Source organism: Coloeus monedula (genome assembly GCF_965178545.1).
Source record: "Coloeus monedula genome assembly, chromosome: 1".
In the NCBI taxonomy this organism is placed as follows: Eukaryota; Metazoa; Chordata; class Aves; order Passeriformes; family Corvidae; genus Coloeus; species Coloeus monedula.
In genome coordinates, this window is record NC_138781.1 from 80,466,788 (window position 1) to 80,493,900 (window position 27,113).

The 27,113-nt window shown below is 36.0% G+C and overlaps 1 protein-coding gene across 1 annotated transcript in view; it reads left to right on the top strand.

Moving 5' to 3' along the window:
- LOC309572553 (cadherin-12-like) overlaps positions 1–27,113 on the top strand; it is a gene marked incomplete at both ends in the record, with an annotated part of 156,874 nt that overhangs the window by 13,130 nt on the left and 116,631 nt on the right. The window contains one exon of the mRNA XM_082280899.1: positions 20,543–20,837. Within this exon, the coding sequence (XP_082137025.1) occupies positions 20,543–20,837 (295 nt within the window). The remainder of the gene's footprint in view (positions 1–20,542; positions 20,838–27,113) is intronic.

The following is a 27,113-nucleotide window of genomic DNA, read 5'->3' on the forward strand; positions in this document are numbered from 1 at the left end:
TTTTTGTTTGTATAGCAAATACAGAACCAAAAATAAGTCATCGTTTCATTTGGATGCAAACAAGATTGGGTTTGGTTCTTTTTTATATACTATTTTATTTACTCTATTCACCATTTTGACATGTTTACTGCACTGGCATATCTGAAAGCTTTTGTAAGGTCTGGTTCTGAAGTGCACTTGATCATTCCTTCTTCTGCAAGCTGAGTCTCCTCCTGCCAAGGGAGTCTGGTAGCAAATATAGCATAATTTTATTACCAAGGGTAGTAAAATTAGATATATTAACAATTTAAAAAGAAAATTAATGTCTAACCTATTATTTTGTTTTGGAGCAACACCTTTTTAAAAGAAATTGTAATTGATACTACAAAAAAATGAATTGTTCTGTCCACTTGGCTTATTAACCCATCTATAAAGTAGAGTGATTCAAAGGAGTGCTTTTATGGGCCTCATCACTAAGGCATCTGGACATTTCAATGACTATCCTTGCAGTGGCTCTGTGAGGCAAGAAAGTATCAGCTCTCTTCCCTAAGTAGGGAGTTGAAGCCCAGGAAGACTGAATTACTTGCCTGAGTAATTATCAAATGAAATTGGAACCTTAAAAACTAGAAAGTCTATCCTTCTATTTTTTCTAATTCCTCTTATATGTGAGTGTTTTTTATATAAATACTGGTCTACAGTTTGATATTGCCTGAATTGTTAAGTAGGGAGTTGTGTCTCCATCGAAGGACACAGTAACAGAGAGCTGGGCAGATCTGCCTACCTGGAAATGAAATAAAGGTTTGCTGATTAAATTTCCCTACATCCAGCACTGCAGTGCTCTTTAGATTAAATAGTTAGCTTCCAAGTCCATTCCTAGTCTTGACATTAATAATGTCAAATTTGTAACTGCAAGGTAAAAAGTAAGGTAAAGTAAGCTCAAGGGGAAGAGGGAAGGGGATTAAAGGTCAGTGCTGCCAAGTCCTCATGAGCCTACTGTATTCATAGATCATCAAACTAGATCACAAAATTATTAAAATAAGCGGGAAAACAGACAGTCAAGAGTCCTGGGTTTGTAACAGTCTGTCTGCATTGTGCTTTATGGGTCTTCACCTTCTAATAGATTGTTAACATGTTTCTTTGGGGAGCCCAGCCCCAGAGACTGATTCTGAAGCACTGGCTTCCTCAGTGTATTAAATAATTCTGACAGGCTGCTCATTTTCTTTAATTATCTCCAAGTATCAGTGGTTAAAAACTTGTAAAAGATAATGGTATAAGTAATTATCCTATTGATATTACTTTTCCTACAGACTATACAAGATAATATGTCCTGAATTTGATCATGTTTTATGCATTGTACAGATATTTTTGTATTGTTGGGGAAAATGTAAAATGGTATTTTTCTGGGAGGAAAAAGGCATGTGAAATCCCTCTTGCTGATATCTAGGACAGGAACCAAAGATTCATTCTGTATTTTCATGGGGAGTCTACTGGCATGTTTGTTAGAGATGGACAGTCCATATACTGAGTTAAATAAATAGGAAGAAATTATCTGCTTCAGTAATTTATCTCCAGTGTTAGTTTCCAGTATTGTAACTCAAACTGAAGGAAAGAAGTAAATTACAAAGATTAAAATGGGTAAATTTCTTCAAGGACTTTGTAAAGCCATTGATAAACTATCATGACAATGTCTTAAAAAACCCTGCAAGTCATTTCTAGTCTTAATGTTCATTAATACTATACACTAAAGGACAAGATGAGCCTAAAATAATGCCTACAAAGTAAATAATAGCATTTGTATAAATGTTGCCAATACCCCACACATTTTGACAGAATTTATCAAGAAAAAACATTTTCAGAAAGTTGTTTTTCAGATTCAGGGATTTTAAAGTAAATTTTCATTTTTTCCTGTTAAATTCCTGTTCACTTCACTTTATGCCACCACAAATTTTCTAAGCAGCTAATGAGAGCTCTCTATCTTTACTTAAAGATACAATGCAGACATAAACTAAAATTCACTTCCATTTTGGGCTGTGTCCAAAAAAATAAATGGGACCTTTCTTAAAAAATTCTTTTTGATTCTTTCAAAATTAAGAAGTGAGATTATACTTCTTAAATTCTGAAGTCATAGCCATGTTTCAGAATCTTTACCAGATAGCTTCATGAGTGCTTTCATTCCCACTTAAAGTGCACTTTTGAGACAAATCTCTCGATCATTCAGACTTACTGTAGTTTTGTTCACAGCAGGAGAGGTCTTAGAGAGTACAAACCAGATCACTTCTGGATTAAAAAAGCTGAGAGGATGCACTACATGAATTGGCACTTAGTCCACCGAACCAGATGAGATTTTGTTCACAGCAAAAAACCCTGATGTGCATTTATTGCCTGCATCATTCCTCTCCATCAGCTGCTTCATTCTACAGAACACTCTCACTGGTTCACATTACCTGCTAACATAGGTACAGCTTGTGTCTAATAAAAAATAGATACAGAGACACTACCCAAGGCTAGGTGAGTCCTAGCATATTTAGTCAGCCATCTTTCCCTAAATTTCTGTTCAATTTCTGAGTATTTTTAAGAAGAACTACTGAGCAGGAGTGATTTATGCTGTCTAGCATATAAAGGTGGGCAAGACATGATGCAAAACAGTAGTATAAAACATGAGTGTATAACCGCAGTTTTGGAGTAACTCTTAGTGATATTTATATTCAGGTTACTTACATGCCTGAAAATATAAAAAAAATCATGCTTGTAGTGCATATCTTTCGTAACTTACAATCCTTGAAAAATTTAGGTACTAAAAATAAGTCTTTACATGGTTTGTATAAAATCATACTGATTTAGAAGAAATTAACTTCCAAGTTTGGTGCTCAATGTCTGTTTGTCTATGTGTCTGTGGGTGATCTGCAAGTAAAAGTTACATTTGCCCATGTCCTCTTTTTTATTCTAATCTGTGTTAGAACATGTTCAGCCATTACTTTTCACATTATTAAAAAACATGCCAAGAACAATAAAAATGATGAGATAGATAAAATTTATGTTGAAGTCACCAACATTTTTTGGTTGGTGAAGTCACCAACAAATTTTTACTTGATCTTAATTGATTGTTATGACAAATCATGAAACAGACAATACAAAGTTATAAGAATCATTGCAGAGAAATGAAAAATTATTTGCTGTTATATTTAGTTTATAATACATGATTATTTAAATATATTTTTTCACTGCAATAATGAAAGATAAAATGAAGTATAGTTCAATTATTTTTATTAAATGGAAAGAAAAATTGAATAGTCCAACTGAAAACTGAATTTTCAAGATAAAAATTTTGGAGTGAAAAGATGATACAAGGTGTTATGAAAACAGAAGTAATTTTCTAAATCCTTGTTTATGCTCTTATCATTATTTTTATTTCTCTGAAGGCTAGTACTTCTGAATATGTGCTTCTAAAATATTCATGGTAATATTTTCTAAACTAAAAAAATTAATATTTCAAACTGTTTTTTTATATATGAAAGATATGAGAAAGGATGAATACATAATTCACAATCTGTGATAGAGAAATCTTGTATGTAGAATGCAGTCTAAAATGCCATCTGTTTTTTCCTTTAAGGTTCTCATAAAATGTGTATTTTTAAAATACTTGGCTATGTAAAATTCATTTGCCCTTTCTTTTGGAAATATTTGTTATCTGTTTTGCAACATCCATTAGTAATGAATATGATTTACACCTTTGATCAGTCTTCTTTTTTTTCTTCTTTTCTTTTTTTTTCATTTTTCGCTTCCATGTTAACCAGGAAAAGAACTACTCTAAAACAAGCATATGGACAATCTGTGGGTGTATGTTTCTGTGTGTTAAACCTGCACTTGGGGAAACTTAATTTAATTATTTACTTTTGAGCTGGTAAATGATCCAAATTTTCTTTGCATAGGTCCTCTGGTTTCACAGTCTTGACCTTTACTGGTTTCGACCTTAAACCTTCATCAAACTGATCCAGTTTCATATGGAAGGAGAACAAGTTGATAACAGTTGAACAACTGTAGAGTTGATGTTTCTCTATTCTCTCTCTTGCTCTCTCTTGCTAACTCAGTTAGAGTTACTAAGATTGATAATTTCTTAGGTGTTCCTAGCTGAAGTTCTATAAAATTAGGCTATTCTGCTTCATTTCTTGGACCTTTGAGGTTCTACGGCTTGAATTAAAAACAAACTTAACATCATCTACAACTATTGTTCTGGAAGGCAGCTGAACAATTGATTACTGACATTAAAGTCACTACATTTTCACTGAATTCTGTTTAAAAATTGTACCATTGGGCTTCTTTGTACCATTCTATTTCTTTGTCTGTTTCCCTTCCTCTAAGTAGGGTTGATAATGATCTCTGAAAATTGATGTAAAGTTATCATCTTACAGTAACATGGATTTGTAGTTAACATCATTAGCTTTCTTATGTCAAAGTCTGTAACACCTCTGGGACTCAGCGTGTTACTATACAAATAATTTATACACCCTGCAGTGCTGATATGTGCTGCTAATTTGCTGTTGCCATGACTAGTTTATTATTTTGCCTGTCCACAGAGAAAAGTGCTTTTCCATTCTTTTCACAGCTGGCAGTACTACTCAGCCGGGAAATGTGGGAGTATTTGTGGACTAAGTAGAGAAAGAGCTGGTATCTGTTGCCCTGGCGTGGCATTGGCACAAATACCTCTCCTGTGGGACAGACGTAGGTGTAGCAGCAGGATCAGCCCACAAAATGCAGCCAGTAATGCTGGGAAAACAGTGGTTTGCTTGCCCTTTTGGGAAGTCATCTGGAAGCACCTTACAACCTTCCCTTTATGAGTCTGTGTTGCTGTGCTGAGGAGGGATGCCTGTTAGAAAGTTGCACTGCACTCATGGGGAGAAATATCCTCCACCTGAGATATGCAACCTCTCTTTTATAACCTCTTTATAGACAGGCATGTACCTCTTCTTACCTGTGCTTTGTACAGCCCAGCCTGGCTGAAGCACTATTCATCTGCCCATCAGAGTCATGACATTCACAGACCAAGTTGGAGAACTACTCTGTATATTTTTTGCCTGTCTTCCAAAAATATTCTTGTTGCTCCTTCTTAAAAGTGAAAACAGTGCCTGTTGAGGGCAAACTTGCTTCAGTACAGAGGGCATGTATCAGAATTTTTTTGAGAGGAAGTTAATCAGCATCAAATTGATTTTTTATTTATGTACTGAAGAGAGACATATTCAGATTTTCCCATTCTTTTTTCTTCCAAAATACAGTTTCCATTTCACATTCATCTCATGCTTTAGAATGAATTTGTGTATGTTGATTTTTATACGGAAAAAGATTTGAGTTTTTACTAAAATAAAAAAATCCCAAGGAATCCTCTGTTCCATGATCAGTCACATGGTGCTGATAACAAAGGAATCATACAAGCCCCAAAATTGTTTCCAGGGGTCCACAATACTAACCCAGTTCACAAAATAGATGCTTCAGGAAGTTAGAAATGCTACACTGCTACTAGCTGCAGCTGGTATATCAAAATATGAAGAACGTATGTTATTATTGCTCCAGGTACCAGATGTTCCAGTAATGGAAACAACACTGCTTAGTAGTATTATTTAAGTCAAACTAATTTTAAGATTATTTTTATTTTATGGGAGATTGTAATGGCTTGTTAATCAAGCTAAGATCAGTCTAACTAGGGTATTAAGTTAATGAACAAATTAGCAAAGAAATCTTGATGTATTTATGAATTTCTAAATCTTTATTGGGGTTTTTTACTAATTTTATGAATTTTAAAAGAATATTTATAGAAAAGTTAGTATTCAGTTGAATTCTTAAGGAAGAACATAATCCTGACACAGCTGTAAGTGTGCTGGGACGTAGTTTATTCATGATTTTATAGCATAAAATTTCTTTGTGACAGGTGTTTGGCATCCCACAACACCAATTCATGTTTTCAGTAAATGTATCATTAAGATGAAAAATATGCACATTTAAGGCACACATATAGTAAATCAAAAGCTTGGCCTTGCTTAATTTTTTTTTTTTTCTGTCTGTGCTGTATGATTTTTCAAAGAAAATTTTGCAGCACTCAAAACAAGGCCAGCTGGATGCCAACGAGAGATTAATCTATGCCGAAAGCTTAAAAAGGCTCACTACAAGTGAATACCATATTCTTCTCATTCTGCTATGGCAGCCTCTCAGAAAACTTAGTTTTAGAATAAAGGATGCAGCTCTAAATTGGATCTCATAGCAGCTCACCAAGGATGGCTGTTTCCCTGTGCAGGTGTGGAAGGTCAGGGTAGGAGGGTGGGAAGCTCTGTGCATAAAGCTTATTTTCTCCTCTTATTGAGTCAAATAAGACTCAATTTCTCAAAGACCTTGTTCCTTTCATAGAACCAGCTCTGTGGGGCACGTGGCTGTCATAAACAGCCCTGTGCACTGCTGTGCATATGGGTTTTGGCAGTTACGTGTTATTCCCTGTACATAAATGAAGTGCAGTTCTACAGAGTACACACCCTTGCCTGGCTTTCCATGGATGGCTTGCAGACTGCCGGTTTACCTGCTATGTTCCTACAGCCAGTCACACACTGTGATCCTAGTTTAGTAGTTAGATCTTGCCTCCTGAATGAGATAGGGAAATACAACTTGCCTCAATACTAGAGTGATTACTCTTCAATTACTGTAAGCACTACTTACAAGAGAATACACTCATAATGTGGTTTTCACATTGACTCTATTCTGATTCATTAAATCAATACTGCAGAAGACCAATCATTGTCAGGTATCCTTGAAAGAAATGAGATTTTCTAACAAATAACTTTGCACTGAAAATAAGTATTTTAATATTCAATTTGTTAATAGAATTAGAAATGCTAGCTTTCAACAGATTTGATAATTTTTACATCTAGAGTATTTTCCCCTAAGAAAGTGGGAGCCACAGAAATAACTACTGTTTTCTGGCTTACTCATTTTTGGCAAATTTTTTAGTAAATAAGTGTAATTATCTGTTCGTTCTTTGATTTGGTTTAAGCAAATGCTTTCTACATTTTACCTCTCTGGATGAATTGGATGCAGTAATGGATTTCTCTTCCTATATAAATTAGACTACATTCTCCCTTATTGTTAAATTTAGTTCAATTTATGGTGCAAATATGGCTCTTGAGTGAAAGTTTCATTAACAAACAAATGCCATTTCATTTGATCTGATCTAATTCTAAACAGGTGCCATTGTTCTGCATTCTCATTTACAAGAATGTGGTTTCCATACATACGTCTTTCATGCATAATCACAATTAACGTCACTAGGTTGTGTGTTTTCTTAAAGTGCCTTATTCACTGTAGAGATTTTCTGGTTTTCAGTTGGTAAAATATTTACACAATCTTTTTGAAGAGGCACAAACACTTTTCTCAGTCCTTGTTTATACATTTGGAGCAAGTGTCATATGACAATGAAATCTGTAAAAACATAAAGGCAGGCAGCAAAGAAAGATGATGTTTGATGCTTAGAAGGTCTACAGCCAGTGAATATATTATTATTTAACAGATAAGTCTGTTCTTATGTTCAAAAAGGGTGTGTGTGATTTATCACACCAAAGGAATATTTTAGGAAAATTTCTAAATCGGGTTCCCTTTGTGAATATCACTTCCTTGATCATAATTAACAGCTGCTGCAAATGGAGGTCAATTTGCTATCAATACCTGCAACATTTGTCAGTGAAAGAAGCCTGACATCTGCAAACATTTATAAATGTATAAAAGCCCTGCCACATCATAACTAACTCCTGCACCACTGAAAGGATTTCACAGTAATTTCTGTCCAACAAAAGCATTTTTTTTATAAAGTTCATCCTACCCCTGAATCTTGAAGCAATCAAATATTATTATTTAGGTTCTGGAAAATGAAAAAGGGGGGCATCGATGGGGGAGGAGAGAGATGGTGAATGATTTCCACACAAGAAAAGACTTCTGTTGTTTCCATTTTGAGATCTTTAGTACGGTAAAACTTAAAGGTGAAAAGAAAATTTCCCTAAGTGCATGAACTTAAACAAAAGAAAATGTTTACTCTCAGACTGCAGGAGAGAACTCTGCCAATACTCTGCAGGACAGTACTCTGCTAGTAATCGCAAAGCCCTAATTATCACTGAATAAAACTGGAGACAATGGGAGTTTTGCCACTGACATTCTCAAGTCCAAGATTTAGGTTTTATGGACACAGTTACACTTCCCTGGACCCTGGAGAAATTTTGTCCTTGTAAATTAATTTCCCCAGGACTTCTAGAAGAATCATACGCAGGAGGATTAGGAACAAATTAATATCTCTGTTGTTTTGTTGAGAAGTTCTGTCAGAAAAAGGATGTAATATAAACTCATACAGGGACAGTTTTTCTACCTCACTTCCTACTTCTTCCAAGTTCTCTGTAGGAATAACCTTCCCACCCTCTTGTCTCTGGGGTAAAATGACTCTCTGCTCTTCTCTTCTTTCTCCACCCCCAAAAGCAGTAGCAGAGGTGGCTCTTCTTCCATCTCGTCAGTATAAAACATAAGTACAGCCACAGCTATAGAAAAGAGAACTTACAGCAGCCATATAAGAATTTCTGTTCCAAATTATAAAGCTTTCTAATGTTTTTAACTATTGTATTGTACTCTCCACTAATTCTTAGGAACATTTTTCTTTATTAATTAAAAACATGAGTAAATCTTGCACATGAATGCTATAGCTAGCACATAACTACACATAAACTCAACATGTTTTTCTTAAAACTGAATTGGGAAAATCCAGCACAGACAGTGATATTCAGATTTATAATTAAACTGCTCCATTTGAGCAGAAATGATTTAACTTTAGCTGTGGAAGATATTTTTCTTTTGCTTATTAGAACATAGGTGTGACATTTTTATTAAAAAGAAGGTATACTAATATTCTTACACAGTGTAGCTTAACAATATGTGAAATATAAGTGTATCCATTAGAATTAGTGTATAAGTAAATGCACTATAATATAATAGAATTAGTGTATAAATAAATACACTATAATATATCTAAGTGGATATACTAATATATAAATATTAGTGTATCCACTTAGAATATATACAGGATTTCTGGGGTTTGATCCAGTTCTGCATAGTGACATATAGATGCTCCTTGTTTTAAGTACTCCAAGCCAGAAGAACAAACTTTATCTGATGCTTTACCTGTGTCGTAAGAACCTACTTTTCTCCCATGGCAATTTTGATTAGTTAAAAGACCCCAATGAAAAAGAGTGTTTACTTATTTTTACAAAATCTCAAACCTCAAAAAACCCCCAAAAAACCTGTGTCACAAGCTAGCAATAAATGCAAACTATGCAGCGTGTGACTTGTCTGTACTGCTTCAGCAAAACAAAATAAATACATACAATACAACCCTTTCCTATGCTGCTTCTGGAACACGAGGAAAATCAACACTGCTGGGTGATAATACAGCCCATAGAAATATAGTTCTGAGGGAATCTTGCAGCCAGAACATTATTCATGTGGTTGTGCTTTCTTGGAATTGATGCATAGGGCACAGAAGAGCTCTTTCATTTTATTTGCTGCACCTTCTATTCCTGTATCTCTTGCACATTAAGCATTATTTGTTCATTCTTGCTGGATTGTTTTGAAATATTTTTTGTGTCTTGTAGTGCACGTTTGCCTGAGTTTTTTTGGGCCAGCTTAAGAAAAATATTAAAAACTCAGAAAATATTATGCTTCAATCATAAAATTTTGTGCCTGTAAATGACTTTAAATTATCCCTCTAATATATGTGTTAAAGTTTTTATTTTTCACCTCTATGATGGAACTAACTTTTTTTTCTGTTTAGAAAAGAGAACTGGTCAAACAGTTTATGATAGTATGCCTTGTCACAGTGATAGACAGGTTGAGGTAAAATCTTTCTACTCTGTCAATCCCAACATGTTCTAGTATATCGTTATCAAACAAAAAGAGACAGGTTAACTGACAGAGCTTTACAGAAAGTGTGATTTATGGAACAAATTTTTTGTTTTTAACTTAACATTAAATTTAAATATATGAGGAAGGGAGTTTTATATTTATTTTCTATGCAGTCAATATAGAAAAATATTTGAAAAAAGAAACCAAAGAAAAATGTATTAAGGGAAGGATAAAAATGAAGAAAGCTTCATCAGCACCAGCAGAATTCAGTAGGCTTTTACTCTAAACCCTCCCAAGTTCAAGCTGGAGTTGAAGAGCACACTGATACAAGTCAGAAATTAGCAGAAGATGTATTTGCTAAAAAAGGTTCCAATCAGTTTATAAAATTAGGCACAAGCTTTTATAATCAGTTTATAATCTTTTACCTTTCCAAATGCAATGAATTTAAACTGATATTCTTCCATCACACACTTCTAGGGATGTGTTTGCTACAGCTCTAATTTTCTTCTTATGTTCTAACTACAAGAACCTGTCACTTTTGGTTTGTGACAGAATGCCTGTTTGAAGTACTTAAAAGCTGTGTATTTATCAGTGTTGTTGTCGATATTATTATTACTGTCTTTGACAGAAAAAATTCATCTTATTTTGACTAATGGGTAATGCAAAGGGACCCTGTATAATAATCTGTCCTTTCATGCCTCTGCGTGTCATAGATATATGAGTTCCTGAAGTAGAGTAAACCTAGTTTAGGGAATCTTAATTAGGGTACACTTCTAGGAACGATACTGAGCCCTTCGCTTTACAGAGAAACTATCTCTGGATATTTTGCACAGCTGAGTCAGGGAGCCAGAGTCAGGCTTGGGATTAACTTTGTGTGTGTGGTCACATGCATGTGACTGTGGTGGTCAGCTAACCCCTAAGTAGGGTTTTCTGATGAACAGCAGGAGATAACTATTTCATGACTACTTTGCCTTTAGATATTTATGACTGCATAATTGGAGATGTATTTCTTCTCCTAGTTGAAGCCGTGGTGTGGAAATGTATGTTGCCTCACAGCTACTGTCCTTCATACAGGTTGCTCCCTCCTCAGAAGAGCAACTCCAGCAGGAAATTTGAGTTTTCCATAATTAATTTCAAAAGAACCAGGCTTACAAAAGCCAGCTATTTAATTCCTCTAACTAGATGGGACAGTATGATATAAGGAATTTCAGGGGAATTCAATTAGCTCCAGATGTTTAGGGTGGAGAAGTGAATACCACCAAGGAAAGGAGTGAGAAGCTGCTCAGAGTCAAGATCTCTTCCAGGAGCACGGAAGTTGTCAACAGGCAGCTGTCTTTTTGTCTGTCACTTCAAAAAATGAATGGTGCACCCCACGCTTTCTTCCCTATCACACAAGGTATTCCTACTGGCATCAGTAGGGCAAGTCCTGTGAGAGAAAATATGTCATGCAACTGACTGGCTATAGCATCCATGGTACATTAGATATCAAATTAAAAACAAGTCCATAATGTCATAATTATTAGGTGAGATGAGGAATCAAGCATGTGTCCTCTGATAATGGTATTTTCTGTGTAGAAAAGTCTAAGTTACTAACCAGGATTTTATACCTTGTAGTTTAAGAGATCTATAGATTATAATTCTACAGAAAATGTATCACATTGACACACCCTAGAAAGAAAAAAGATTTTGTCATTTCACAAGCATAAACAGCTCATTCTAGACTAAAATTTCTAACCTTCCCAACAGCTTAATTTCAGTGACACTTTGCAATATAAAGTTCCTGCTTGTTCTCAACTTTCTGAGCAGTGGTTATCTGGTGATCTTCAGAGAGACTATCTTCATAAATATAAGTAGATAGTCATTAGAAATTATAAACTCTCCTCTAAAAAAGTGTCTTAGAAATTTTAGTTTTAATGTAACAAATTTCGCATAAACACTTCCTAAGTCTCCAGTGTCTATTTTTATTATATTTATTCATGCAGCCTAATTCATATTTTCATGCACTGATCTTTTATATGTGTTGTAGAGAGATACAGCAGGGAACACAGTGCAAAAAAATGTATTACTGACACTATGTATTATCAAGAGAGATGCAGCTCTGTTTGATATTCTTACAGTGATTCCTCTTTCAAAAAGATAATACTGCAATCACATACACTACCTCAAAAGATCACCACCCCTTCATACTTACCATTTTAATTGATTACAACAATCCTATTGAACATTTTGCTGATCTTGCACAATTAAATAACAAGAGTTAGAATTTGATTGTAATGCTGTCTTTTCCTCATTATTTTTCAGAATCAGTAAATAAGTATTGTCTTGAAGAGGAATACAGATATCTCCTGCCTAAAGCTGGGATGATTTTTTCCCCAGAGCCCTGTTTGTGGCAAATCCCCTTCCCTCATTTCTGTGTTTTGGACATCAACATTATGCTCTGACTTAACCACAGGGACTCCAGCCAGGCAAGGGTACAGAGGGAATACCAGTGCTTTCACAGGTGTAGATCAAACCAGTCCTACTGGTGCCAATTCAAATGCATTCATTAGTAACAGATGATGTCTTCCACAGGCTCCTTCAACCCAGAAGATTATTTGCCACAGATTTCGGGTGCACAGTAGTGAAAAGAAAAGGCTATATCTATGTATGAGGATACATGGCATGACCTCACTTTTCCCATCTGATGCATTAAGGGTTTTGGATTGTGAGGGTTTCAGATTCAATCCCCTGCTCGGTTCCTGTTAAATATTTTGAAAAATTCTAAAATTCTAAAAATTTAATGATATGGTAAAATCCTTTTCCACTGACCTGTCAGCAGCAGCTGCACACTCCATTGTAGCTCATATTTCTTTGGCAGGATATATAAAATTGCACTGGATAAAGAGGAAATTGGAAGTTGATAAATTTCCTCAAATTTTGTCTCCTGTTGCTGTCTAATAGCCAATACTGGAATTTGTTGTTGGAATCTGTGATTATGTTGTTACTTGACAATGGTTATACCCAGAGACCTCATCAGATTGATGTTCACATCAGCTGTCACCATTCTGCAGAACACTTTTCTCAAATGACTTTCAACATAACTGTGAACTTAAACCTACCAACATATGTACACAGCACATTGTAACATGGAGTTATATGAGATCAGTAAGAATAATCTAATTTTAAAAAATTACTTCTAATATTGATTCTTGCATTAGAGTTGAAGAGGGAGGACCAGAACACAGAGTTTCTATATGCGTCAGCTCCAGCTAAAATGCTGATGCAGAAATGATCGTCAGAAATCTATGCAACTTGTAACTTACATGAATAATTACTTGTATAATTAAATTATATTAAGACATTATTGAGAATTTTTTAGTATTTCAATGTTTTATTAGTGCATAACTTTTTTCATTGGCCAGTATTTTTTATGTATATGGCATTCCATGAAGGGACTGTTGGGTTTTTTTCCCTGTGATTTTATAAGTATTTTTATTAAATTCCACATAATGCAACAAAAGAAGTAATGTAGAGAAGAATTAGAAAAATAACAATCCTTTACCCCTCAAGTGCATGATGTTGGTAGAGATGAAGATTTATCTGAACTGATGAAGTCAGGTAGTGTTTTTATTCCTTTCTAATGACTCATTTGCCATCATCTTACTGCCTGACAACCACACTCATTATCGGAAAAGTCTGTTCTGACTTAGTGTGCTTAGACTAAATCCCCATGTCAGAAGGAGATAATGTTTTATTTAATTGGATAATAAGTGTTTTAATTTAAATAAAGCTCAGCTTTATTTGTGAAACAAGAATCATTAGAAAAAGAGTAGAAATTCTTTTTTACGTAATTCCTTTTGAATGAGATTGTATTGTAATCTAATTTGAACAGAAGGATACTTCAAAATGCAGAACCACATTGTCTATTACTATTTTTACAAAAAGTAGTCAGAAGAATGCCAATTTTTTGGAAGCAGATATTTTACTAAACATAAAAAGAGAAGACATAGAAATACAACCCGAAGAAAATTAATCATGATAATATAGGCAGAGCTTTCTAATTCAAATAATATTTTTAATTTTTTTTGTATACATATATACACACACACACATGCACATCCTTTAACTAATGTTTGTAATTATTGTTTGAAATTCTCATAGTACTCAGAAAGCCTAATTACAGATGGGAGTCTCTTATAAAACCCCTGAATTGTACAGCTAGGACAAAGACACCTCTTTCTATTACAAATAGTTTTCAGCTTTGAAAGGAAACTAAACCTTCTTTTCCAAATGACCTTTAAAAAAAACATTATTTTCTACTTTTGTTCACCTTTCTTTTACCTCATAATTTTGCAGTTGGACTCAGCTATCTTAAAGGTCTTTTCTAACCTAAAGGATTCTCTGATTGTGTGATTTTAGTTGTTCCTTGTTTCCATATACTATTAGTGTTCATCTGACCCATTTGTAGTAGTGTCCTAACTCTTCTCAACACAAGCTCTAGTCTGCTGTCTTGCCTGCCTAATGCATATTAACTTATTATTTAGAAGATGCCCTAGGTAATCCAAATTTCTAGGATCAGGAAACATTTTCACTGACTGTGTTGTGAGCAGATTTTACCTCGTCCCTAAATGTCCCCTGTGTGTGTATGATAGAGAGGGAAAGAACGAAAAACTGTTTTATTGGGTTTTATTAGCAACAATTAGACTGTTTCTTTTTTATTTCTCCAAGTCCTGAATTAAAGTTTCTGACACCCCCACAGCCTTTTTAAACTTAGGAAAATTTTCAGGGTTTATGCCTTTTTAGAGGGGAGGAATAAATACATTTGTGTAAAAGCAGTACATTAGATTCTAATTATCAGTTTTTAAAAGAAACTATGCAATCTGCGTAGACCATGGAGTTGTTGGCAAGAGAAAATATGAGTAGAATAATTATATTTTAAAAGGGCAGTCTTCCAAATATAAAGTTCAGGCTCATTTACACCCTCCTCTCTTGTAGTGGGTATCCCTGTTCCAACACAGCCTTTTGCAGTAGAGATCTGTCAAAATAGGTCTGCTTTCATCTATGTTAACTGCACAAAAATGGCCTTTTTCCCTTTCCTCAGTTCAGGACATCATTCCATGTTTGCAGTCTTAGGTAATACTGGAGTTGAATGGATGTTCTGGTTTCTCAAACAGTTTTCATTGCACATCTTACCCAAGAAAGGGCAGGGGGAGGAGCTGGTGGCTACAGGATGAATGGTGATAGCTGGGAGTAGGTGCAGGAAGAGGAGATAATGGAACAAAGTCCTAAAAATACATTGCATAAAGAAAAATGATGTAAAGTTACAGATGTGGGATTGATAACTAATACTGTTGTACAGGCAAGGAACGATTAACAGCCTGGAACATTTACTATTTTTTTTCAGTCCAGATATGCACTGCAACATAGCATTTAAATTGATTTACTAGTGACAAATAAGTTGGACTGATTTTTCTTTTTTTTCAGCCTGTGAAATTGGCAGTGGAATAAGACCTAGAATCTCAGAGTGCATCATAGGGTGAATATATCAATTTAGGGATGTTAAGCATTCCTTGAAATTTAATTTTTTTTTTTTTTTCCATTCTCTACCTCTTTTGTTTTTTTCTTTTTATGAGGATGGGAAATGCAGAAAGGGAAGTTGTCAACCCATACAACAACTTTTCAATGTCTGTATCGCTGTGAAATTAAGATCACAGCAATCCTGGCACATGTCATAACCCTTGTTCTAGCATGATTTGTGGGGATATAGTGATTGCTTCATTTTAAAGTAGACTGCCTTGCAATTTATTAAGTTTCTTTTGCTTCCAGTTTCTTTACCTGTGTATGTGAATTTACATATTTGAGTTTTGAAATGATTGTATTAATAAAAGTCATTGAAGTATTTGAGGAAAGAGATGGTTAACAGTTGAGGATCAGATGAATAGGATACTGAAGGGAAAATCAGCACCATAGGATACTGAGGAACAGCTACTCCTGCAATGTTCAATTTAGCAAGGTTTATAGAACCATTCTTGAGGTACATTACCTAATGCATTTCCTGGTCTTTCATGTAGTTTGAAATTATTTGTGCAGGTGTATGAATTCCTCAAGTGACACAGACCTGATAACAAGGACTTATTTAAGCAGTAAGATCTTAATTTACTGCTAAAATACAGGCAATCGTATTTCTTGTTAGGAATGGGACATAACTGTCAGAAGAATTGAACAAATAATTTCTCCCAGATGTGCTAGTAGTGGGTTGTTACCAAATTTTTATCCTCTCTGAAGCGAACTAGCTTTCAGCTTGTTACAGGCTGAAGCAGATTGCTAGGTCACATGGACTTGTGGACTGACTCAGTCTGGCATCTGGTACTGGATATGATTCAAAAACACAGCCATAATTTCTGCATAGATTTCTGCAATGTATTTCACAATAGTCTCCATCTTATTATTCATACTTTATTTTTTTAAATCAGTCATTTCCTTTGCCGTATGTGTTATTGTTTGTACACATTAGCAAGAATTATGGAATCTTTTTCTGCCATTGCAGGAAAATATTCAAGATTTTCTGCACTAACAGATTTTGATGCAAGAAATTATTAGTTTTACAGTTGGGGCAGATTTGCCCAAATGTCTGACACTAAACAGTGTTACTTACTGTTATGATCCGGTTTAAATCCAGAAAAGCAAAGCACTCTAAGTCTCTGTGCATAAACCGGAAAGAGCTTAGAAGGTTCAAAATATTCCCAGAAACAAGACTAAAACCAAATGAGGTTAGATGTTGATGCCAAAAAATGGATGTGTTTTATTTAATAGTAAAAGAGGCAAAGAGAAGGGAAGAGAAAAGAAAGAGAGAAAGAAATAGAAAAAAGAAGTGTACGTGGTGGGTGGGGGAACAGGGAGAGGTGACAGGGGTTAAGTGGAAGCAGATCACCCATCCGAGGGTCCCAACGACGTCTCGTTGCTCCCCTCCATCCGGTCTGCTGGTGGTGAGGGTCTTCCATTGCTGCCGTGGCCACGCCGCCACACGCTGGAGAGTACAGAATCCCGTGGATTAATACACGCTGTGGGCCAGGTGGGAACGTCCATGTGCCTCTCTTGCAGGGGCTAGCTGGACACCCTGTCCCTTGCAACACTGAGGGTGTGTTGCGTCATCTCTGGTGCTCTGGTGCAGGGTCTGGGGACCCCTTGGCGGGGGGCGCCTGTGATGGGCCATGTCACCCCCTTCTGCTGTGGATAAGCTTCCTCCCCCCTGGTGAGGACCCCTCAGCTGGGCTCCTCTGCACAGTGGAGGATGGGCAGTCACGGCACCTCTGACCACAGGCTTTTCCCACATACCCAGAGCCTCTCCTCCCTCCACGCCTTGGTGCGAGGGTCTGTGCGAGCCTGGCAGCTGATAGCCCTGGGGCTGTGGTCCTCATCCTGGAGGTGTTAAGCCTGTGCTCAGTGAATGGCCCCAGCCCTGAGCTGTTACTTTGTCTTCTCTTCATCAGCGAGCAGTGTCAGGCCTCAGTCAGGGCCCCATCCAGGGTGCAGTAGTCTTCTCTGCAGCTTTTGTAATACAATATTAAAAGTCCTTCAAGAAAATGTTTAAGTCATAAATTACAATATTTCAGTCTCTGACACTTGCATAATGAGAATAAAAGTGTGGATTTCAGCAAAGGTAGAAACAAGTCCCTCAGATTTACAAGCCTTTGCTACATTTTTAATATTCAGGATTTATTGGGAAAACATAAAATTAAGACAACCTGTGTGAATACAATAATTTGTACAACCTTGTTGCAGTAAATTCATGTGATTCTGGAAGGGAAACACATTGTGGGGAGGGAAGTAGGTAAGATATGAGCACTTGTTCTTTTGCCCTCAAATTTTGCTGAAATAGTGGAAGACCAAGAATTAGAAAATAAGTGCAAGCAAGAAGGAGAAATGGGATAAAAATCAAAGTTGCTGTGGACACAGTGTCAGAAAAAGTAGTCTTTCACATACCTTCTGTATGTTTTTCAGCACAAAAAAAATAACTGTCTTTTCTTCCAGTGCAATACAGTTTGTAGCACATAAATCAAGACGCAGTAGCAAGCACTTATTCTTTAGCCTAAACTGCTTTCTGGAAAATTTAAGACATTGAAAGTCAGGATTATTTCCTAATGTTGTGTAAGTACACCTAATGCTAGCTTCTTGCTCATCGTATCTGGATCTAAGTTTTGCACTCCTTTTATTGTCAGATAATTTATTTAATTTTAAATTAAATCAATCAGCTATTCCCCTACAGTAACTAGACACTGTGTAATGTTGAATTGCCCCACAAATTGCATAGCTCAGCGTGGGTTACAGAGAAGCATGCATTTGCACATTGTCCAGTAATGGTATCTAAGGAAGCCTGTATCAAAATCAGCAGATTAGCATGATTTAGTGAATAAATACAATGGGACACATCCCAGCTAATGCAGAGCAATGGAGCTCTGCTTGAATAGGTGGAATGGTTCCTAGGTGATACAAGCTGAGTGATACTTGTGAAGCCCAGTGAACTCATCTGTAACTGTAGAATTGCTAATCCTGCAAGTTATAAAGCTTTTATTCTCCAATACATTTGGGAAAAAAAAAGCTATGTTTAGCCTAGTCTTTGTATTTCAGTCTTCCTTTGTCTTGGGAGCCCTTGCTTTTCCTGCTTTTTCTCCAGCTAGGAAAAGCAACTATAATTGTTTCTCTCTAGTATAATCCAAGGGCTCAGATAAGACATGCAATGCAGCCTGATTTGTTTCAAGTTGAACATAAAACCTACTGCTGGCAATCAGAAATACACTCAACCATCTCAGCTTTAGTGCCAAATCCGATGACAGGAGATGGGAGTAATCTTGTCATGCTTCCCTGTTTACAAACTCCTGCTTTGTAACTGCATTCTTTTGCTCCGTGATAGTCTTACTTCCAGGAGTATGCATCAAGATAGTCTTCACAATGAAGCCCAAACAAATTTTATTTAATATAGGGGCACTACAAAAAATATTGTCTGGTTTCCTCTAAAAATTTCTAACGTTTTTTTCTTCAAGGTTTCTCAACATAAGTTTTGGGTTTTTTTCCTCTCAATGTGTGTCTGTAAGCCTCTAAATGATAATGGAAGAAAAAATACCAAGTTTTTACTGAGCAGGAAATTTTGAGCCACTTAAATTAAAATGATGAGGAAGAAATATACATTAATTATCTCAGACTGCAATATCTTTTCATTGTGTAAGCAAGAAAATATTCAATACCTCAGAAGCAAAATGCTTTGGTTTGGACTAGAGAGATACTTTAAAATTCATGTGGGGGACAGCTAGATGAAAGATCAGAATTTAGTATATTCACTGAGCAAGAATGATGAGATGAAAAAGTAGACAAAGAAGACTATGTTCATGTTCGCTCTGTGCCACAAACCATGACCTCTTCCACAGTCACAAGGACCTATTTTCAATTTCAAGTCGATAGCTATAAATGTTAGTAATTGCCTTTACCTCCTTCTCTGTAGCTTAGCTTCTTGCCCCATTACCAAAGCCATTTAGTTCCTCAGTAATTCATTTTCTACATAATCTCCTTTCATGTCCCATGTTTCCTCCATTGTGTTTCACCTTGGGCAGTACATCATGTAAATAAAGCCTATATCCATAATCGCTTTACAATTCAGCTTAAGAGAATTCACTCTTGAAATCTCCATTCCGACCGGTGTCCATTATAGTGATCTTTTTAGTCCTCATTAGATGGGAAAAGTGGACGAATATTTTAAAAACTATTTCAACATCGGTGATGTAACCTTGAGTATCTTTTCAAAGCTTTCAGATGCATTTAAAGGATGAGTACAGAGCAAGTGAAGGCATCTGAGAAAGAAGCTCATTATACAGTATTTGGATTAAAAAAATTCCTGCATTTAAAATAATTAAATTTATTGTAGGACAGACACTGATTACAGGGACAAAAACATCCAAGAAGTTGAATTCAAGTTTTTGTTTTGTTGGGTTTTTTTTTATTATAACTAGAGATTCATAAGAGTAATAGCCTGAAAAATGTGTATACTGGTATTTAAGGCAGAAAATATTGAGTTCTGTACTCTTTCAAAATGAGCAAGAAACTCCTAGATTTTCAGTCTGCAGTGTGATTATCTCAGAAAAGCAAAAGCAAGTGATCAAATATTTGTGTAAAAGGCAGTACTTTTAGTTCTGTTTAGCATTTACTGTAATCACGAGGTGTATATTTTCTTTTTTTAAACCAAGTATCAATTTGAGTTTTAGATGCCATCAAGCTCTTGCTCATGAAATAAAAATTAGATATTTCCCTTCTACTTCTCTGAAAGCCAAATGCCTGTGAAAGCTTTTGACACTCTCAGTCATCTCACATTTGTTTGATGTGGTTATGGGTGATTTTACATCCTTGGTCTTAAATTTCATTTTATAACAAATGTGAAGCCCTGCTTCATTGCAGTTTTAGTTGCTGAACTGCTCTCTGTGCTTTACTAGATAAGGGTAAAAGTCTTACATAACATACTATCCACATTTTTTCCAGGCACTTAGAGGCAGTTAAGGACTTAGGAAGTTGGTTCCTTCAATGTCTTTTATTGCAGAAAAAAATAATTAAAATAATACTTGTCATCTAGCCTAGAAAAAAGCATTAATGTTTTTGTCCTCTCCTTTGTTTTTCTTTTCTTCTCAAGCTTCATTCTGACTTGGACAAGGGAGTCGGCACTGTTAAATATACCCTTTCAGGAGATGGTGCTGGCACGGTTTTTACCATTGATGAGACCACAGGAGACATTCATGCCATAAGGAGCCTAGATAGAGAAGAAAAACCTTTCTACACACTCCGGGCCCAGGCTGTGGATGTTGACACCAAGAAACCACTAGAGCCTGAATCAGAATTCATCATCAAAGTGCAGGACATTAATGATAATGAGCCAAAGTTTCTGGATGGGCCTTATGTTGCCAGTGTCCCAGAAATGTCTCCAGTGGGTGAGTAAGAAGCTGTAAATGCTTGATAACTAATTGCATATTACTTAATTGTTTCAATGTACTTTTCTTGCAAGAAAAGAAAAAGGAAAGAAAGAGAAGGAAGAAATGAAAAAAACAACTTTTAAAACTTACTGTTAGAAATGCTTCTAATACTCTGTGCCTAGATATACACAGATTACAATTTTGTTTTAGCTTTGTTTGCTTATTTAGAGACTTGTTCTCCTGCAATATGAATGTCTGTGATGTTAAGTTTCTGACAGTAGCAAGAGTTAAAAAAAAAGATATTCAAGGAAGATATGCGAATAGGGTTCTCTGTAGCCCCAAACCTGTTATGTCACTTGATGTGGTGCATTCCCCTCTCTTCCTAGTTTACATTTGCTGTTTGCTGTACAAAATTAGATTGCCTGTTTGCTGTAAAGCATCTTGCCATTTAACTGGTTTTGTCTTTGTGGCCCTTAAACTCCTCCAGCACTTGCCTGATCTCCTAATTATGCATTAGGGGGCAATTCTTTATTCAAGTCCTGCTATACTGTGCATGCTCAAAGTAACTATTGCCCTTGCCTTGGTCACAATGCAAGAATGAGAGTCTCCAGGAGTGGCTTAAGTTATCAGAAACCTAATGTCCAAGAAAACCTTTAGTGCATCAGACTCTTACATTAAAATTTAAAAAAAAAAAAGGAGATTGCCTGGGGACATGGTAAGTTTTCAAAAACCTAGTATACAGGGGACAGAGTAATTTTCTTTTCAGAGGAAGTAGGACTGCAATAAGGATACTGAAGCAGTGGAATAGGTTTTTGCTTGAAGAATTTCCACAACACAGTAGATATTTGCCAGGAATGACATAAAGAGCATCGATCCTGCTTTGGAGCTGGAGAATATGCTAAATGGGCCCCTTGGGTCTCTTCCTGATGGCTGATTCTGCAGTGGTCCTGAGCAGTGTGTTTGCAACATAAGCGCACTGCTTGCGTCCTGCTGCCAGATGGCATTTTGGGTTTCCCTGCAGGCACCAGAAATTAATTTGTTCTGGACTGGGAGTCATTTAACTTCCCAGTGCTAGTTCCAGCTTATTGCCCTTCTCTCTCCTAAACTGTCTTTTCCCAGTACTTCACAAGCCAGTACCAGTCATTTAATACTCCCGGTAGCTATTAACAGTTTTGGAAGTTTTCTGAGTTTGAAGTGGCAGAGGGATACTATTCTCCTCCAGCTATGCACCTCAGATGTTGATGTTTTTAAAGTCATCCTGGGAGGTGACTGGCTATCCACGCAAGTTGCTACATAGAATTAATGAGGTAGTATTTAAAATTTTGTGACAAGGAGTAGCAGAATGTGATAGAATATGATAAAATTTGATGTGAGTAAACATGTAGAGATGATCATGTTGATCTCATAGAAGTGTAGAGAACAACTCACTATAGTCACCCACAGGGGTTTGTCTGTAGATTCACAATATAGGTGGTCTGTTGTTTCCCCTAATGAGATGCATAATAATATTACTTACAGCTGTATTATTTAGAGATTAAAACCATTTGTTATATTTTGACACCTGTGTCTGTGGCAAATTCAGAATAAAATTTCTCACCAGTGAATGTATGGTTGGTTGTGAAATTGCTTTTAAAACCTGATCAGAAAGAAGAAATGAAAATGAGTGATGCTGTTTGTATAGCAGAATACAGTGCCTGCATTTATTCTCTTACTCTGTTGCTCCCTCCCATCTTCCTTTTGTTATTTCCTTAAATATGTGTGTGCAGCAGAAGATTAAATGCTAACAGAGCTTTTACTTCATATGAAACACTCTTCAAGGTGTGTCATACATTGTTGCTTTTACATGGATACGGAGTTGCATGACTAAATGAGATAACAACAGAGCATGTTGTGTCATGCATACAGCATTTTAAAAGAAATGCTTTTCAATTTATTCTCTTTTAGAAAAAAAGTAGTAGATACCATGGCAAAAATGGATCTTCTTGGTCTTTTCTTTATTCAGTCACATTCACTCTATCTAGAAGATTTATTCCTAATGATGCCTTTTCCTGGTCTTAAAATCAAGACTCAAACACATTTAGAAGGGGAAAAGGGATTTTACCTTGGTATTTATTTTAAGGATCCTTAGGTGCACATGTCCAGGTCGAATGCACCAAAATACACACCGCAATGCCCACCCCAAAAAGATCTGGTATAACATTATGGGGTTTACTAATTAGCATATCTACCAAAGATTCCCCAGTGAGAGGCTCGAGTGAGCCCTCCTCCCCAAGGATCCCTCTCCTGGATGGTTCTATCTTAGTTTACAGAATGTGTTCTGGAGAGGACCTTGGGGTCTGGGGCACACTGATCCCTGGCTACGAAGCTTCTGAAATGTTTAGTCTCTTAGCTGAACAAACAAGTCCAAGAATGTAGGCAAAAAGCACTAAGAATACAGAAATTGTAAAAAGGTATAACAGGGGTATAAAAGAAAAGACAAAAATTATCATGGCATCAATAAGAGTTGCTATTTTCCTCTGAAAAAAAAAAAAAAGACGGATGAAAATTGATCAGAAAATGCAAGGCAAGGAAAGAGTTTCCTTAATGGAGGCCTAAACTTCAATTAGTGGTTACTAAAGCAGATAACAATTTTTGCTGTTAGGTTGTCTTGCAGCAAAAATATCCAGAAATGCCTTGTCCTCTGTGTCAGGAGGTTGTGCCTTCTCTGATGTAGGTCTTGCCGCTCTCTTGTTCTCTCTTATCTATGTTTTTCCTTCCTTATGCAAGCCAAGATTTCTCAGAGGATCTAAAACTACTCCTTTCTATCATCAGTACCATTTAGTTGCACCTATAGAGATGCTTAGGCCTACCAGTGCCTGAGGCTGACATTGAAAATCACTTTGATTTTTCAGCTGGTGCAGCATATGGTTGTCTTGGCTTAGGGAAAAACCCCAGATAAACTCTTCCTCTCATCTGTTTTTTTTTTTTTTTTTTTACATTTTCATTTCTAGTTGCCACTTTTTAATTACCAAACGTTCTAAATTTCACATACTATAGTTTTACAACTGTAATGATTATAAACTGCACTCATGCACATATTTTTGTTGTGTGAAGCTCACTGAAACATTACTTTTTTCACACTTACTAGTCTCTTATGTGAGCCGGACAAGCTTTTGTGACCAGTGACTTGCAGTTTTTTATTGTTACATGACATTTGCATGCAAAGGTTTACTCAGTTTGATACTTTATCCCAAGGTTATTCGTAATATTATTAGTAATACATTGGTGCCTTTCAAAAATTTTCATGGCTACATGGTTCTCAATTTTGTAATGTCTCTGGACTTCCTACTAATTGTTGTTGCTGAATCTGGGATGGCAGAAATAATGCCATAGCATTCATGTCTGGGTTCAGAGTTGCACTTACGGTGTTACGATAAAATTGTATATCAACTGGTCCTTGGTGATTTTTTACTGGAAAAAGTGCAAAAAAAAAAAAGAAAATTCATAGCGTCCTCAAGATCTGATTTTCTGCAGAGATATTACTTAGATATACATGTCATAGCCAAGTTTTTCATGGTAGAGTTTCTTAGAACTTGTGCTACTTTCCATGCATATTGTAGGTGGAAATTTACTTTTTTCCTTCAAATTTAAGTTAAGGGCAGATTAAATTTTCTTCTACAGTTTCTGCACTCTAGCATTGGTTTGTTTTTCCTTTTAATCAATACCACTCTATAAAAAAGATAGTGGTACTGAATATCTTGTTTTTTTTCTGAAGAGATAGATTTAGGGCTGCTATTTTTATTTAGCTGTGCCTTCCTTACCAGGAAACAAATTCCTTCATATACTCTTAAGAAAAAATGTTAGAACGATGTTTAGCCACTACAAGCTAGGATGCAAACCTGTTTCATGCCAAGGTTTGAATGGCCAGCCAGCCTTGCTCCTTCCATACATGCACTGTAATCTGCTCTTGTATGATGGAGAGGAAAGTCAGTCACAGACATAAAGAAGAAAGATCTTCTCTTGGAAGCCCCTTTTGTTACTGCTGTGACATGCAGGCTGCAGTACCCATCTGTGACTTCCAATGTTTCTGATAGTTTCAAAGTGGGCACAGCTTCCTCAATGTTGTGGAAGGATAGCAGTACCTCCAAAGTTGACATTTTATTGCTCACATAATAAATGGGGGTGAGGAATGCTTTATGGTGAAGAATTTATTTTTCAAACTACAATGATTTGAAATTCCCTGCAGAAAAAACTCAGCAGATGGAGTCAGATTACAATGCAGAACTAATATTTTCAGAACAGAGATTGCTATGCTGTTATCTTATGTCTAGTAAGAGACTTATAAAAGCTTAAGGGCTGGACTCCTAATGTTGCAGGGGTTTTTTTTGTTTGTTTGTTTGTTTGTTTGTTGTTTTTTTTTTAAATTATTTTTCTGACATTGAATTGGTTTTATCAATATCTTTATTTGAAAATATTTTCTTGATATAACTTCCAAAATGTAGAACGAACCAGAAATGGGGATTTATCTATGAGAACTGAAAAGGGTGCCCTAATATCCCCATTTGTAAGTTTGTATTAGCAAAATATGTTCTCCTTAAGTGTAGTTTAATCAACTGTGTTGTTGCTTCTGGCAGCTGTGCCAGCTTCTATTGCAATATAGTTGACATAAGCACGCAAATATAGCTGAGTTTAAACCAAGGTTATCCCCTTATTAAAGCTATCAGTCCAGATGACTGAGAATGGGGACATAGCAGCATTAAGCACACATTCAAGGAAAGATCTTATTATATATTTTTATATATTTCTACATAAAAATGTACACAGAAATGCATTTGCTTTCATAAGCATTTCTTTCACTGAATATGTTGATTTTAACAGCAAATTTATAACTTCTTTTGTCCTAATAGTTTTCTAAGGTTTTTGTATTATTCCTCTATGCTTATACATAGACCAGCTAGGGCTGTACTAAACCCATCAGTTCCATAATATATAGATGCCATATGTTCTTTGCTATGCAAATTCATTTCATACTTGTCCACTACATTAACTCTTTATTGATTAGGGGGGACTCCACAAACTCCAGATCACTGTGGCAGACTAAAATGGTCAATGACAATAGAAAGTTGATATTAGATTATTTTTACTGTGTTCCTCAGTAGTGCAAAGCAGCTACCTGAAGAGTGTTATAGATTTGCTTCCCATGGTACCATCAGTGTGAAAATAGTCTCTATAAATTTTCTAGCAGCTTTCCTTCTGAAGAGAATATTTAATTGACTTTTATTTAAACATTGGCTTATATTTGAACATTGACAATGGAGCATATATATATCTCCACAAATGGAACATATGTTTAATATATCCATCTATGTAGTTTCATGTGCAAGAATTACAATATGTAGAAATCTAACCTGATGAAGGGGTAGGTAATAACCTGCACTCTGGTTTGGCTCAGCTTAGCACTGTGTGCCTGAGTTTTGCCTGAAGCTTACAGTGAGCAGAGGCTGGGAAAGGAGAGGCTATAAGGCATTGGAGCAAATGCTGAATGGTCCTTCCTTTGATATAGATTCCTAGCTGTTGGCAATACATTTTTAAGGGCTTCCAAAAGCTTACCCAGGCTGCTGCAGAAGATCTTTGGGAATCCATTGAGACCAGAAATACTTTTGAATGGCATTATGCATGCTCATGGACAGATAACTGGCAGCATAATCTGTCTGCAGCCAATGTCTGCAACCCCTCCAGCTCCAGCCTGATCTCCATGTTTTTCTCTGGTGTTATCAAGTCGTTAAAGAAAATGATGGGAGTTGGATGTCATATTCAAGATACAAACATCTTGAATATGCTTTATTTTTATCCAATTTTCCTTGTTGAATTACTCCCATTGATCATTTTTAGTTTTTTGTCTGCTGTTGATCATAGAGATTAAAATTTTGGGGGATTTTCCACAGTGATCCCAAGATCAAGCATTAATAGGCAATGGAGCTACAACCCACCTATGTGGAAATACCGATAAGTTACTTTTTCCCATGCCTCTTTGTGTTCCTCCGTGTGAAGTTCCGTATTCTCAGTTTCATGCTATGTTAAGATTCCCCTGCAGCACTTTGCAGTGAAGCTTTCATTTTGTCAAACTGTCACCTGTTCACATATTCTCTTTTACTGGCAACCTATGAGTTCAGATCCAAGAGAGATGCCAGTGGCAACCCCTCTCTCATGTAAAGACAAGCAATTCATTCCTACTGTTTTAGATCTCTTTTTATTTGGATTATTTTAGGAAAAGCTGCGATGTTTTAAACTTCCTTTTTTTTTTCTTTTTTTTTT